At 42.3% G+C, this 14,517-nt stretch overlaps 1 protein-coding gene across 8 annotated transcripts; it reads right to left on the reverse strand.

The window, feature by feature from the left end:
* Positions 1-258: 258 nt before the first annotated feature.
* On the reverse strand, positions 259-10,114 carry thrap3b (thyroid hormone receptor associated protein 3b). Of its 8 annotated transcripts, none has more exons than XM_020110521.2 (11): positions 9,721-10,114; positions 7,192-7,346; positions 6,197-6,982; positions 4,721-5,320; positions 4,174-4,340; positions 3,937-4,048; positions 3,746-3,821; positions 2,961-3,136; positions 2,631-2,862; positions 2,073-2,222; positions 259-1,857 (listed from the first exon to the last, which is right to left on the reverse strand). In XM_020110521.2, the coding sequence occupies exons 2-11, from the start codon at positions 7,311-7,313 to the stop codon at positions 1,630-1,632; spliced, it is 2,649 nt and encodes an 882-aa protein (XP_019966080.2). In that variant the 5' UTR covers positions 7,314-7,346; positions 9,721-10,114; the 3' UTR covers positions 259-1,629. The 8 variants fall into 8 exon arrangements, with proteins under 8 accessions (XP_019966080.2, XP_019966078.2, XP_069371923.1 ...); XM_020110519.2 differs by having other exon boundaries at positions 2,028-2,222; XM_069515822.1 differs by having other exon boundaries at positions 2,961-3,139.
* Between the last annotated feature and the right edge of the window lie 4,403 nt (positions 10,115-14,517).

Consider the following 14,517-nt stretch of genomic DNA (forward strand, 5'->3'; position numbering starts at 1 on the left):
GAGACACTCATGTCCTGGTGGTTTGTGTTCGAATGAAAACTAAAGACACATTGATTTTAAGAAACACAAATTGTGAGGGTGGTACACACAATTCTACAGATTGAAACATTTAAAGAGCTACAGCGAGCAAAAGTCAAAAATAAATAAATACATGAAATACAGGTTGGCATGAATCTGGATAAACAAACAAAGAGATATTTCTTTTATCACTTTTTTGAAGTGGTTTATTTTATGGAATCTCAAGAATCACACTTCTGATTTGCCCTGAATCAAAGAAGAATTTATTGAAAATTAAAAGACAAGTAATCCAAAGCTCTCGAGAACAGTAAAAAAAAAAAAAAAAAAAAGCCTTGAACTTCTGATTGAACAAAAACAAATACAGTCCTACAGTTGTGTTTTAGTACATGCACTATGTACAGTCAAAAGTGAGACGAAGAGGTGGGATTCACAAAACTACTTCTAGCTTGTGTCAACGCTTCGAATGAACAGGTTCATTTTTTACGACTTGAAAAAATGTCTCGTCACAGATTTTCAGGTTTCTCTTCACGTATTCAGGTTCAGCACAAAGTTTAAACCGCAGGTCTTTGTTACCAGAGAATTTCTACAGTTTGCATTTAAAGAAAAAAGTTGTTGTCCCTCCCCCAGACGTTACAATTAGAATAACTTATGTCGTATAATTCTATACACGTACTATTTCCTTTTTATTAAAAGTCTAAACAAACGTAGCCACTCACCTACACTGATATGACAGAGGCAGGAAAACCTAACGCGTCTAAAGCGAATCAGAAGATTTCTTTTTGTGCCAATTCTTTTGAACGGATTCGTTTTCATGAGAATATAATGCAGAACACATATAAAACGTCTTCACCTGCTAAATGAGAGAATCGAGGTGAAGTGAAACAGCTCAGATAGTGACGAACATCCACCGTCCAGGGGTTTAACAGAGAAACTTTTTATGATCATGTGTCGATGACAAATCACGGGTCAGGTTCCCACCACTGATTGGTCCCATGGAGCGAGGCACGAATCAAACACACCATGCAGTCACGTCAAAGATTTATCACGGCCCCAAAGGAAGGAAAAAAAAACAAACAGAATGCCTTCCTGTACAGATCACATAAGCACAGTATTTTTATTTTCTAAGGCACAAATGCTTTTCTTATTAAATATCCATCTCTAAACTCGGCTGCCTCAGTAATCGCTCTATTACAAAGACACGGCTGCGAAACGAAAGCGATCAAACTCCCCGTTACGTAAAAAAAAACCCCCACTCATCTTACAGAAGCTGCTTTCAGACGCGCAATGAAGTCCGGACATTTTCCTCGAAGTTCACAGGGAGAACGCAAATGTCCGAGTCAGCTGCTCTGAACATTCCTCTGTTCGCTTTTTGCGTTCTTCACGAGTGAAAGGCAAACTCCGGAAAATGTCCGGAAACTTGGGTCTGGTTCGTGTCTGGAGACAAGCGACACGAAAAGAGCTTTTCATCCAAGTCAGTAACAAGTTTCCACTCAAACTAAACACATTTTAACAGTTAAACCATGAGATGACCTCGAGGGGAGGAACAAAGAAAAACAACCCCTTCATCACGACTCTGACACTGATAAAAAGTGGAGGATGGAGCGGAGCAGGTCACTGCTTCGGGCCGGGGGCGTCCCCGCCGCTCTTCACGTCTTTGTGGTCTACTTCTATTCCGTCGTCTCCCATGTCGCGCTCTTCTCCTCCCTGGAACATGTCGTGCGTCCACTTCGGGCTGCTGCCTCCCTTTCGGTAAACGAAGCGTCCGCGGCGAGCCGGGAAGGAGCCCCGGCCTCTTCCGCGGTTGTCGATCCAGGTTTTCTCTCCATCGCGATCGTCGTGCTGGAAGGAAAACGAGGCGGCGTTAACAGCACAAGGAGACGGTCAAGAGCTGGCAGGAAATTTTTTTTAAATCATGAAGTCATTGATTATTAAATCAACAATCACGATTATCTTTAGTCTCATTCATCGGTTCATTGAAAAGAGAGAAAAGCAGTCGTTATTTTCTAAACCTGAAGGTGGCGTCTTCTCGAGTGTTGTTTTCTGCACGTGCTCACCAGGTAATACTTCCTGCTCTTGGGTGTGTATTCAGGGTCCCACTCCTCCTCCGGGGGGCGCACTGGAGGATTCATATTAGCAGGATTTCCATTTCCGTTGTTTCCTGGATAATTTCCTCTGTTCCAACCTCGTCCTCTGACTCTGGGGAACTGGAATCAAAACAACCGGTGCGTTTTTGAGTTTGCAGACAAGAGACAAACTCATATTCTACAGCAAAATGAATATTTCTGATAAAACGGTTTTAAAAAACCCAGAAGAACCAGAGAGGATGAGAGCGACAGAGACACAGGCCACACTGGTGGAAGTCAGGCACTGGTTTAGTGATGGGGTGAAGTTCCACTGATTCGCGCTACGTTACCTTGATTAAAATCAGGTTATGCATGGAATATGTAAGATAGAGCGTCATCATCATCATCCACATTATGTTCCTTAGCATTCGGGGGAAGGAACAGAGCAGATAAGCGCCGGCTACAGTGATGAGGTTAGGACACATAATTACAAGATAGAGAGAAAACACACAGCCGGAGAAATTAACAAATCACAGGCGGGAAACTTACAAATCCACGACCCCGGCCTCTCTCTGGGGCGTGGCCCTCGTAATCTCGAGGGCCTCTGTCCCCAGGTCCCCCGCAGTCCCGCGGAGGATAACGCGGGTGACCGTAGCCCTCCTCCGATTGCTCCATCCCCTCGCCCATGAACGCTTTACCTCTGAAATGCGGAGGGTAAGGGGATGGGGAGGACGAGGAGGAAGAGGAGGACGGGGAGCGATCACGCTTCTTCTTTCCCTTCCTGTGAGGAAAACGTGAGCGACAGTCATAAACAGTTTCAACTACTCCAAATATTCTGCTTATAATGTTGAAGAAACCGACACCGGTGATGGAACATACTTGGATTTTTTGTGGTGTTTCCCAGATTTCTCCGAGGACTTCTCTCTGCTCGGCCCTCGGGAGTCTCCCGGGCTCCTGGCGCCCTCTCGCTTGAAGTCTTTCCCTGCAAACCTCTTGCGTCTTTCAATATCCAGCCGAAGGTCCATCACATCACCTTTGAACTTTTTACTTGGATCCTGCTGGAAGATATTTGTTTATTTGCCACTGAACCGGACGTTTGAAAAAGGCAAATTATGTATGAAGCAAATCAAACGTACTTTTTCTCAGATTCACATTATAAAGTAAACTTGGCAAACATAGAGACTGTAGCACAAATGAAGATGTACAACATATTTATAAGTAGTGTTCTCTCTAGTGGTGAAAATTAAATGTGAATACTGGCAATTAAATAACATTACTTTTAAATGAGTATTTGTGGTAACCAGCTGCATGCACGTAGCACATTCAAAATAAAGTTTAATTCACAGTAGTTTTGTGGCTTGATGTTTTTCTTTTTAGGAAAAATACTTACAAGGCAAAGGCACAGATAATCGTCCCTTGAGAGGCTTGGACTCAGGTTGTTAATTCACTTCCTTTTAGCCTTTTCTTGGGTTCGTATATACCCAATCAATAACCATATCTCATAGGCTGGGGGGGCTTGCTTGGCACTTACAAAACACAATTGGGCTCTTTTGATTTAGAAATATGCATCCTTTGAAAGAAAAGCACAAAGCTGAACACTGCTGCTTTGGATCGTCTCAATTTTGCTTGTTCCAAATACGTCAAATTTCAAAAGGGCGCGTCACCTTGTAGCTCGTCTCCTCCATATCCTCAAACAGGTGAGAGTGCCTCTTAAAGGCACTGGGGGAAACATCGATTCTCCTGAGGGGACGAGGAAACGTCGTCATGTCACTCAGAAATAATCACATACAACAAATTGCGCAGTGGAAATGTTCTGTCGAATAAATCTGTTGAACGTTGTTGTTGTTGTTGTTACCTGTGGATTTCTGGGCTCTTCCTTGGCTTCATCATTTCTACCTCTGCAGCTTTTCTTTGGTACATGGCAAACCGCTCACTTAAAGTCATGTCTGACGAGTGGAAGTGTTGAGCTGCAAATTCACAACAGAAAAAAAAAAAATCTGTTCTTCACACAGGAGCAACAAGTGAAACTAACACGAACACACCTGCTGTCTGGTCTTTTTGAGTGTGGACCAAACCAGCACATGTACTGTACCTTTGATATAGTGCACGATTGAGACTATGTGCTGAGCAAACAGCTCAGAGGGGCTACGGCGGAGCTGCGCTGCCTGAATGTGCTGGAAAGTGGAACGAAACTCCGGATCTTTCTTAGAGACATTCAGCAGATCCCGGGGCACGAGGCGATCTTTAGATGCGGAGGAGCTGAGAGAATAGAATGAGTGAGGAACACTGTTGAGAGAAATATGATCGAGGTTTAATGTGAAATATATGTACAGTATTGACCCACATGCAGGACGAGGAGGTTTCACTAGATAAGAGAGCAGCGTTAGCACCTCATTAGATCTTTGGTCTAGTATAACATACATTAATGGGAGGAGACCGAAGTTCTTCACATACATGACACTATTCTGTTCAAACTGGATGCTTGGATTTGAGATTTCAGATTCTCTTCCTCCCACTTTCCAGGAGTGAAGATAATATATCCCAGATTTGAAGTCTGCCAATCACGACATTTCCCCCTCGACATTTCAATCACACCATTTCACATGTTCTATGGTGACTGAGTGAATTACAGCACATACCTGGGCAGCTCATCTAAAGAACCAAATTTGAGCTCAAACTCCTCCCTTGACGATGACAGGCGTACAGGAGAGTCCTCACAAGGAGGGAACGCTCCAGGAAACAGGGGGCGCTCTTTCTCTCTAGACGTTGATGTGGCAGGGGACGGACTCCTCCGGGGCTTTTCCTTCCTCTCCTTCTTCTTGGACTTCTCCTCCTTCTTTGAGCTGTGCTTGCGGCTCCGGTACAAGTCCTCCTCCATGTGATCGATGGACTCGGCCTCTTCGTCATCTCTCCGGGTTTTGTCCTTGGCGGACGGGTAGGAAGTTGTGTAGCTTGGCTCGTCCCCCCACTTCCCGAAAATGTCGCGAGCTGTCAGGGTTGGTTTGATCTCGCCGTCCTCATCAATGTCCTGGTCCTTCAGGCCGTGAGACTTCAGGAACTCCTCTTCTCCAGCATCGAAGAAGGGATGCGTCTTGTCTTCCTTGGCGAAAGAGGAGGCGATGCTGAAAAGGTCTCCAGGCTTGCCGCCTTTCTCGAGCTCTCTGTCTGAGGTGCTCTGCTCCTTTTCACGGCCGTTCTCCTTTTCAACCGCCTGTTTGTTTTTATTCTCAGCTAAGAACCTGAAAGAGAGAAGATACTTCATGTTTAATACCAACACGGCCTGTGCTACAACTTGTATAACAATGACAACAGAGGGACAGACTCAATACAAGTACCACATATTCTATTCATAATCTTTGCTGTGTTATTTACTGGATTATAATTTCTGTTGATTTAATCTTTCATTGCTCCAAAATGCCACAATTGGCCTCACACCAGTCAACACTTCATCTTCAGTCATTAAACCAAGAGTCACTGCATCACTGGCTGAGCAACATCTGCTTAAAAATAAAACTAAAAAGATAGCGCCTCCTTGTGGTAGGGGGATTTGTTACCTTTGGACAGAGCCAGGGTTTCAGTTTCCCTGTGTCCTGTGTTTATGCTAAGAAAACTATTCACTGTTCTCATGTGACCTGACCAAACCCAACCCTCAACAACAAAGCCCATAAATGTATTCCCCAAAATGTCAATTAAGAAATATTGGTTAGTTATCATCAGCATAAATAAAACTTCTTGCCACACCCTCCTAATGATGTAGAAAGTAAAACTGAAACGTACAAATGTTATCATATCATGTATGAAATATGCTCATGCCTGATGTAAAGAGTACAGACCAGGACTCACATTGCAATAATTATACTCACGTTAACCGTCATCATCCTAAGAATGTGGGATTTCATATAACTTCCTCTGACAGCACAGAAATTAGCCGGCTACATTTTCAATGGACTTAAAATCAGGAGCCGTACGTTTCATTCCATTTTAACCTGTAATCTTCAGAGGATCTTTGACAAAGGCTGAACGAGTTTGAAAGAAAAATAACGTTCATAGTTTGTTAGAAAGATTAAAAAGAAAATAATGTGATTAGATTGTAAAGAAACAAATAATAGACGTACTTTTTGAAGGCAGCAGAGATCACAGTCTTATCTCCAGCTTTGGCATCTTCACTTGAGAAGAACCCGAAGCCGCCGAAGGAGGCGGTTTGTTCCGACTTTGTGGGGCTCTTGGCTGGAGGGGACACGCTGCCGATGGTTTTCCACAGAGGACCACTGCTGCTGGGTCCCTTTGACTCAGAGCCACAGAGAGCATCCTCTTTCTTAAGACTGGCACGTTTGGGGCTGGTGTCGTAGTCGATCCATTTCCCCCCGGATGCCTTTTCAATGGCGCTGCCATCTGCTGCATGGCCTGATTTCTCCGGTGGACTTTCTGCGAGCTTGTCTTTGGCTTCCTTGGAGCCACGCTTGCCCTTGCTGCTGTGATGGCGTGGGGTGGAGGACCTAGATCGAGAGGAGTCGCTGGAGCGTCTGGAGCGCCGAGATCTGCCCGACGAAGAGCGGTCGGAGTAGTGTGAGCGGCTCCGGCTGCCAGAGCGCTTCTTCGGTGTGCGGGAGCGTGAGCGCCCCCTCCTTGGACTGTGCGAGTGGTGGTCCTGGTCATGGTGGCGATCGTGCCAGCCTCCACCACCACCTCCCTGCCAGTTGGATTTATAGTTGTAGCCACCGCCTCCTCTGTTCTGGTAGTGACCACGATTATAATAGCCGCGGTTTCTGCCTCTGTAGTGGAACGGCCTCCTGTAACCGCGGTTGTAGCCTCTGAACCCGCCTCTGTTGTTCTGATAGTCCCTGCTAGGATAGTTTCTGTAGGAGGGAGTGTGTGAACGAGAGCGGGAACGAGACCTGGAGCTGAACAGGAGAGAGAGAGAGAAGGGAAGACAGAAAGAAAAATTCTGAGTGTTGAGAGGTTGCTAGAATGGGTCTGAGCTGCTCTATAATCACAAACTTAATCAATTATTAATCATAATTAAAGATCTGTCAGGACCTGCTGAACCAATTCATAACATAAATAAAAAGAAGAATTCATGATGGCACCAAACTGAAATTGGGAGATTTACCTGTAGCGACGTTTTCTGGATCTTGAGCGGGAGCGGCTTCTAGAGCGAGATCTCGAGTAGGATCTGGATTTGGACCTCGATCTGGAGCGGGACTGAGCATGAGAGTCTGGAGCCTTCGACATCTTTGCACTCAGGCCAATTTAAATATTCTTGTCCTTTAAGACATAAAAGAAAAGAAAAGAAATTAGTTACTTCAAATGCATTTCAAACAAATCCTTCACATGAATCAGGATTGGACAGCCACACGTTTCCAGACCAGCTGACAGTTCAGGACTGGACCGCGTACGTGACACCTCCTCATCCGTCATCAAGAGCTCTGCACCTCAGTGCTTTCAAGTCTCCCATCGACAGCCCCTAAAGCCACACACGACCTTCAACCGTCACAGAAAGATAAATCAAAACCAGTGCGGTGATAACACACAGCTCAGCTTCAAACCTGCGGTTGAAACAGCGCGTCAAACGTGTGCACATGAGACGGCAGCAACGTGAGACAGGAAACAGGAGAGATTCTGTGCAGACAACAAGTTCAGGCTGAAGAGCGTGGAGTCATTGTTCACTGAATCATCTTTTCTATACGATCTGAAAAAGTGTTATTAGAGCTACACGGGGCGGCCGTGACTGGGGGGTAGAGAGAGGGTGGTCGGTGGTTCGATCCCAGTCTTCCCCATCTGCAATGAGGGCAAGATACTGAACCCTGAATCTCGTTAGTGAACTGTTGATTTATGTGTGAGCTACTGGATACTGGAATTTACCCAAGGGGTTTAATAAAGAATCCAACTGTGTTTTAACTTTTCCTGTACAACAGAATAAGGTGCGATTAGTTCGTTTATTTACTCTGGCATTTTTACAACTTTACCCAAATAAATTCAGTTGTCTATCTTGTCTATTCTTCTGTTTGCAGAGATGCACTGACCACAACTCAGTAACAAAGCAGCAGCCCTGGAGCAGTTGGTTTGGTGCAGTATGTCAACAAGAATGATTTTACTGCAACTAGGATGTAAACCAGGAGGTCACGAAGTGCAACTGCTGCTAGTGATGTCAGCTCATCTACTGTTGAGTTACGAGTCTGAAGTAATTGCATTATTCACCGAGAGGAGCCATTCAACTGCATCACAGGGGTTTTTACTGCATGGTGTCGAATCCCTGAAACTATTTCACATATGAGGAGAAAACAGTTGATGTGTTAAACACCCAGCCCGTCCAAATCTAATGAAGACCACTAAAGCCAATCTAGGGGACAAAAGCTTCTTATTGCTGCTTCCTTGACCCTGACATTTTCAAGACTGACAATAAAGATAAGAAAAACCTGAAGCCTCCCTGTTTATTATCTCAACCAAGGAGGTTTGCATTTGGCCCCTGTCCGTTTGTGCTTGATGGTTGACAGGTTAGTTTAGCAGCAGGTTTAAGTAAGAATCCTGGTACAGGTTTCCACGAGAAATTGGCGAGGGGGGGGGGGGGGGGGCGCTCACAGTAAAGGAGGGAAAGGTCAGTGATAATCTATAACAATCCTAGACATGCAGTGAAGTGACTGATGCAGAACTGGTTGAGGTTGAAATGTGAGCTCTGCTGGTTTTGTGTGCCGATGATCAATGCAAATGTGTTTGGACTTTCCAATCAAAGACAAACACGGTGTAAACATGGCAGGAAATAACTTTAAAATAAGAGAAGTCCCCCAGCAAAGGCAGAAAACACTTAAAGCTGATTAAAAAAATAGAACAGATATCGAAGTATTGCTTTTTATCTAATCCCAAATTCAATATTGGTTAAAAAACGGTGGTCCGAATGGTAAATAACACTGGGTCCAACGTTCATTCGAGTTTTTTTTGTTGTTTATTTGGCTGATTTCGTTAATCATCTCCATTTAGAACTATGCGCTCACAGGCAAAACAAGGTTACATGTTTACTGCAGAGAACAGAACTACAGACTGCCTCAGATTAGTCAAATGTTTTCAAGTCGTCAACGTGAGAGGTTTTCATTTCTGATGGTCAAACTCGGGTCCGGTCAATTTTCTGATGCTCGTCTGATCGACTCATCAAACCAGAAGACAAGATGTTTTCTGATTATCCACAAATCATCAAACTCAAGTGACGACAAGTTGATTTAAAAGCAACAGGCTGATCAATGAATCGTCAAACTCAGTCACAGGTAAACATTTCTGCTGATAAACGAATCAAGTGACGATCGAACTCAAGTCAAAGGTCAATTTTCTGCTGATCGACTAATCGATTAATGGTCAAACTCAAGTCACAAATCGGGGAAACGGTTCACAAACGCGGGCCACACTGGGTTCAATGTTCAAGTCCTCAGATCCGCAGGTTCAGAGAACAGGTGCTGCAGGTAAACAAAGTGTTTGACTGAAGGTTGATAAATAAACAGGTTTGAGTCCTTTAGCGATAATAACTTCAGTTCTGACGTCACCAACAGATCACAGGCAGCAATCAAGTCGATCGAACCTGATCGATCACGTTATTCAACGTCACTCCACATTTCACCAACCGATCCACAAAATGAGGCCGAGCAGCAGTTACCTTTCTCCCGGGGTCCGGCGGCCTGGATGAGGTCGGAGGGTTTTTTTTTAAACGTGTCTGCGGGAGGGCAGTGACCTGAGGCCGGGCTCCCTGCGCTGCTCGTCCGCTAACTCCTTCCTGGTTTCACCCACCGACGGGTGTTAGCCGCCTAGCTTCCGAGCAGCGGCCAGTTACCGACGAGCGGGGCACACACGGACCGATTCTCCCTGCGCAAGAGACGGTGCGTTAGGACCACCGTGTCCCCTCCCGCTGGATCCACCGGGGAACGAGCGGCGGCGGACGTGAATCGAGCGGAACGACGGTTTCCTGCGGATTTAACAGAAGCTCACGATCCATTTACTCACGATGCTATCCATCTCCTACCGCTGCGGACAAACCTCGCGAGACCCCGCGAGATCTGGCGAGATTGTTTACAGTGGCGCTGGTTCTCACTTTATAACAATAATAATGATTATTATATAAAATGATTATTATATGAATGAATATAGTATAAATTAATATAGTATTAATTATTATTATTATAAATGATTATTATATAAATGATTATTATATGAATGATTATTATATAAATGAATATAGTATAAATGATTATTATATAAATGATTATAATAGTCATGATTATTATTATTATAAATTATTATAGTGTAAATTATTATTATTATCATACAGCTAATTATATTATTATTATTATAAATGATTATATTTAACTAATTATTATTATTATTATACATCTAATTGTTATTATTATTAGCAGTAGTATTGCTATTATTATTATTAGTAGTAGTAGTAGTAGTGGTATAGATTGTTTACAGTGGTGCTGGTTCTCACTTTATAACAATAATAATGATTATTATATAAATGATTATCATAGTCATGATTATTATTATTATTATAAATTATTATAGTATAAATTATTATTATTATCATACAGCTAATTATTATTATTATACATCTAATTGTTGTTGTTATTATTAGTAGTAGTATTGCTATCATTATTAATATTATTATTAGTAGTAGTAGTAGTATTGGTGGTATAGATTGTTTACAGTGGTAGATCTGTATTTCTTAGTTCTGTGTATTATTCTTATTATTACAATTGTCACTATTATTATTCGTAGGAGTAGTAGTAGTAGTAGTGGTAGTGGTATTGTTGTTGTTATTATAACAGTGGCGGTAGTTCTCACTTTCTAATTGTTTGCATACCCTGTAGTGTAAAATGCTGGAAGCCACCCAAACACACAACTGTCCTGTAGCACAGCTTTAAGTTGGCGTCTTTACTGTGCACTATTTTTATCAGATTGAGCCACATAATGCCTCCTGTTCCAGAGACTGATCCAACCACTCACTGACCAAACACACACGCACACGCACGCACGCACGCACACACACACACACACACACACACGCACACACACACACACACACGCACACACACACACACACACACGCACACACACACACACACACACACACACACACACTCACACACACACACACACACACACAGTTAGTTATTAAAGTCATATTCAGTCACTTCTCACTCATATGTTTTCTGTCAGACATATGAGAGGAGACAAATATTGATCTTTACCTCAAAGACTCTTTTTGTTAAGTTTTATAAGAATCTGCCGTGAGATGATTCCTCATTTCATTTTTTCTGCTGTTATCCAACAGTGTGAGGGACTGAGAGGAGCTGCAGCTCAAACCCAAAGGTCCGCCCTGATAAAATGTCACCCAGTCCACAGCCAGCACAAAAACCTGGTTTAAATTTTTACACCTCAGCAAGGCATGCAGCGATCCAGGCACCCCTCGTTGACCTTCGACTAACACTGTCATTTTCCTTCGCAGCACAGGTGCTTGGACGATCCAGAGTTAAAATTAACCCAGACAAATCTCTCCTTTGGCCACAATGTGGAACCACACACGGCTCTTTGTCTGTCAATCGTCGTTACGAGCTGTTTATGGCCTCGCTGGAGGTTTGGATTCCAAGGGGCAGAGGACAACTTTGACCAGTGAGGTCATGAGATTAAAGTGAGAATAAAGTCAGTAAGACTAAAGGGACGTGTTCACCCACTGCAACATGAAACGTGTGGCGCATTTGTGTCATCTTTTAAAATAGAGCCAACGATCAACATAAACATAAACCTCGATGTAATATTTTCATACATTGAGAATGTTTTATCATATTATCAAATAAAAATGTATATATCATTCATATCAATACATTTCATATGTTCTGAATTCAATACAGTGTACCTTGGGTAAATGTAAAGGTTGTATGTTTTGTATTTTTTGTATTTCTTTATATTTGGGTGTGGTTTCCATTATAAGACATTACTGTTGTCTTCCACACCCCACATAAATAATTTTTAACTTTTCCTTCTTGCATTTAGTTGTTGTATGACATGAACTTAACAAAAAAAATGAAAAAGGTAAAAGTCACAAATTAAAATGTCTACTTCCTCAGAGAAAACTGAGAATCCCACAGTGCTCTGAAATATGTTTATGGCATCACTGTAAAAACAAGACAGCACAATAAACACGTAAAGCATCTATGTGAGAGTAAGTGTGTGAAAATAAAATGTCTCACCTCGCAGGGCAGAGGGAAAGTGCCGTGGACGCAGAAGGAGCGAGATGTCTTTGCTCACTGCTTCAAACAACCTTGTGCGGAGGAAACCTCGTCGAAAGATGATGAGAACGTGCACAGCCTCCCGCAACCAACTGTCCGACAGACACTCTGGAGATCACATCTGACTTATAAATAGTTCACTCTCCGGAGGCGTTTTCAATGCGGTTTGAAAGAATATTTGTAATGAGCCTGCAGGCTGGTGAGCAGAGGGAGAAATGTATATGTATGTGTTTGATGAGACAGATCAAAGTTTAAAAAGCTCATCATCATCTTTAGGCCATGACGTTAACTGTCGGCTTGAATCACTCAGCAAGACGACATATGTTCTGACATGTGTATACTGTTGTTATTGGATGAAGTTCAAGTATGGCAGCTCCTCAGACTCACTGAAGCTCTTCTGTTGAGTTGGTTTATTTAATTCAATTTCAATTCAGTTTTATTTACAATAATATACATTTTCTCAAGGCACTTTTTACATAGAAGGTCACAACCTTAAAAATTATAGAGAATGATGATCCCACACTGAGCACAGGGCAACAGTCACAGTCACAGTACTTATGTCTTTTTTATCCTTTATTTTTGACATTACTTTTAAATGGCGTTGTACTATTTTATCTTTATGTGTTACATCATTTCCCATCTTCGTTTGAAATGACATTGCAATGATTTGCTTCTCGTCTGCTGCTCGATCTGTTTAAAAACACTTTAATGCAGGTGAACACTGTGCCACAGGTTTCATCAGTTTACTAAAATCCTCACCAGGATATAATCTTTATTTATAAATGTGTTAAGGTACCTGACTATCTAACATATATCTGAGATTTAAAACCACTGCAAAAACAACAGAGTATGATATTTGTGTATTTCTTCTCAGACAGGTGGATTCAGATTATTCATAATGTGAAGTGAAGATGAGAGACTCATCTGTCTGCTTCATATGTGACTAAGCTCTCTATTTATAAAATCACCACCCGAACCAAAGTAAACAGATACAAACAACAAGTCCTGGATCACATCTCTGTACTAAATGGCAGCGTGGTCCCAGTGAAACAAGCTCCTGTGTATTTCGTGGGACATCTGATATCCTCTCGTCCCTGTGGCAGATGCTCTGTGGTCGAAGCTGATTGGCCGAGGTGGAAACAAGAGCGACCACAAAGCCTCTAATATTTGAACGCTAGAGTGGCATCATAGCCAGTGGACCTGAAATCCCACGCACACACTTTTGATCCTTTGGCCAGACTTCACCTCAGAGTCTCTTCTCTGTGCAACTCAGAGCCGCAGGCAAACACACACTGCAGGCTGAAAACACAGAGAACCGGTTAGATCCTGCTCACGTTGGCGAGTTTTATATGATAAAAGGGTTTTTAAGAAAGTTGTTTCCAATCTAAATCCAGCAGACTTTGGTTCTTTAAACATATAAAAGAAGTAAGAACTACAGCACGTGGTCAAGAGGCCTCTTATTCCACATCCTGTTCCATTTTGTTTAAGAAATACATTTGGATCGCATTCACATTTCTTCTAGACATTCACATTCAGATGAGTAATCACGTTATCCATTGAGTCGATGTAGAAATGGACTCCGTTAATTTAACATGTGAATTTCAGTTTCATGAGTTTTTTTTATACAGTCTATGGTTTAGTGTTGCCCCCTTCTGGTGGGAACATGGTCTGTGGATGATGTCATCTATGATTGAACTCAGTGAAGAACCACTCAAAAGTTTCACAGTGAAAATTGTGAGAAAATACATAAATTGTTAATATTGTTTTTATTTCCAATTCCAGATTTTAAGTAAATACAAATATATTAGCATTAAAATCCGTTTTTACTAAAAGTAAATGTAGTCATTATGAAGAATTGACCACGTTAGTATAATAATATTATTGTTGGATCACAGTCATCAAAGCTCTTGTCAGTGATATCATATTATCTGAACCTCATCATATTACTGGATGCCATAGACGGATGTAAAAAGTAAAATATTTCCATTAGAAATGAAGCATACAGTGGCCTAAAATGAACATACTGAAGTACAAATACTGCAAAGAGAAGTAGAAGAGACGTTAAACCCCCCAACCAGGAGACGGATATTTACAAAAATAACTAGACTTTTATCATGATTCATAGCGTTAGCCGTGGTTGTATTTTCACTGTGTGTACAGAAGTTGTG

The sequence above is a fragment of the Paralichthys olivaceus genome, chromosome 20 (assembly GCF_024713975.1).
Source record: "Paralichthys olivaceus isolate ysfri-2021 chromosome 20, ASM2471397v2, whole genome shotgun sequence".
Lineage (NCBI taxonomy): Eukaryota > Metazoa > Chordata > Actinopteri > Pleuronectiformes > Paralichthyidae > Paralichthys > Paralichthys olivaceus.

Excerpts from the sequence above, each read along its gene's own strand:
- thrap3b (XM_020110516.2), bottom strand. The coding sequence starts at position 7,313 with ATGTCGAAGGCTCCAGACTCTCATGCTCAGTCCCGCTCCAGATCGAGG. Across the intron at positions 4,368-4,720 it reads TCTTTAGATGAGCTGCCCAG|TGTTCCTCACTCATTCTATT; the intron begins GTATGTGCTGTA and ends TTCTCTCAACAG. Across the intron at positions 1,858-2,027 it reads CGAGAAGACGCCACCTTCAG|CACGACGATCGCGATGGAGA; the intron begins GTTTAGAAAATA and ends TTTTCCTTCCAG.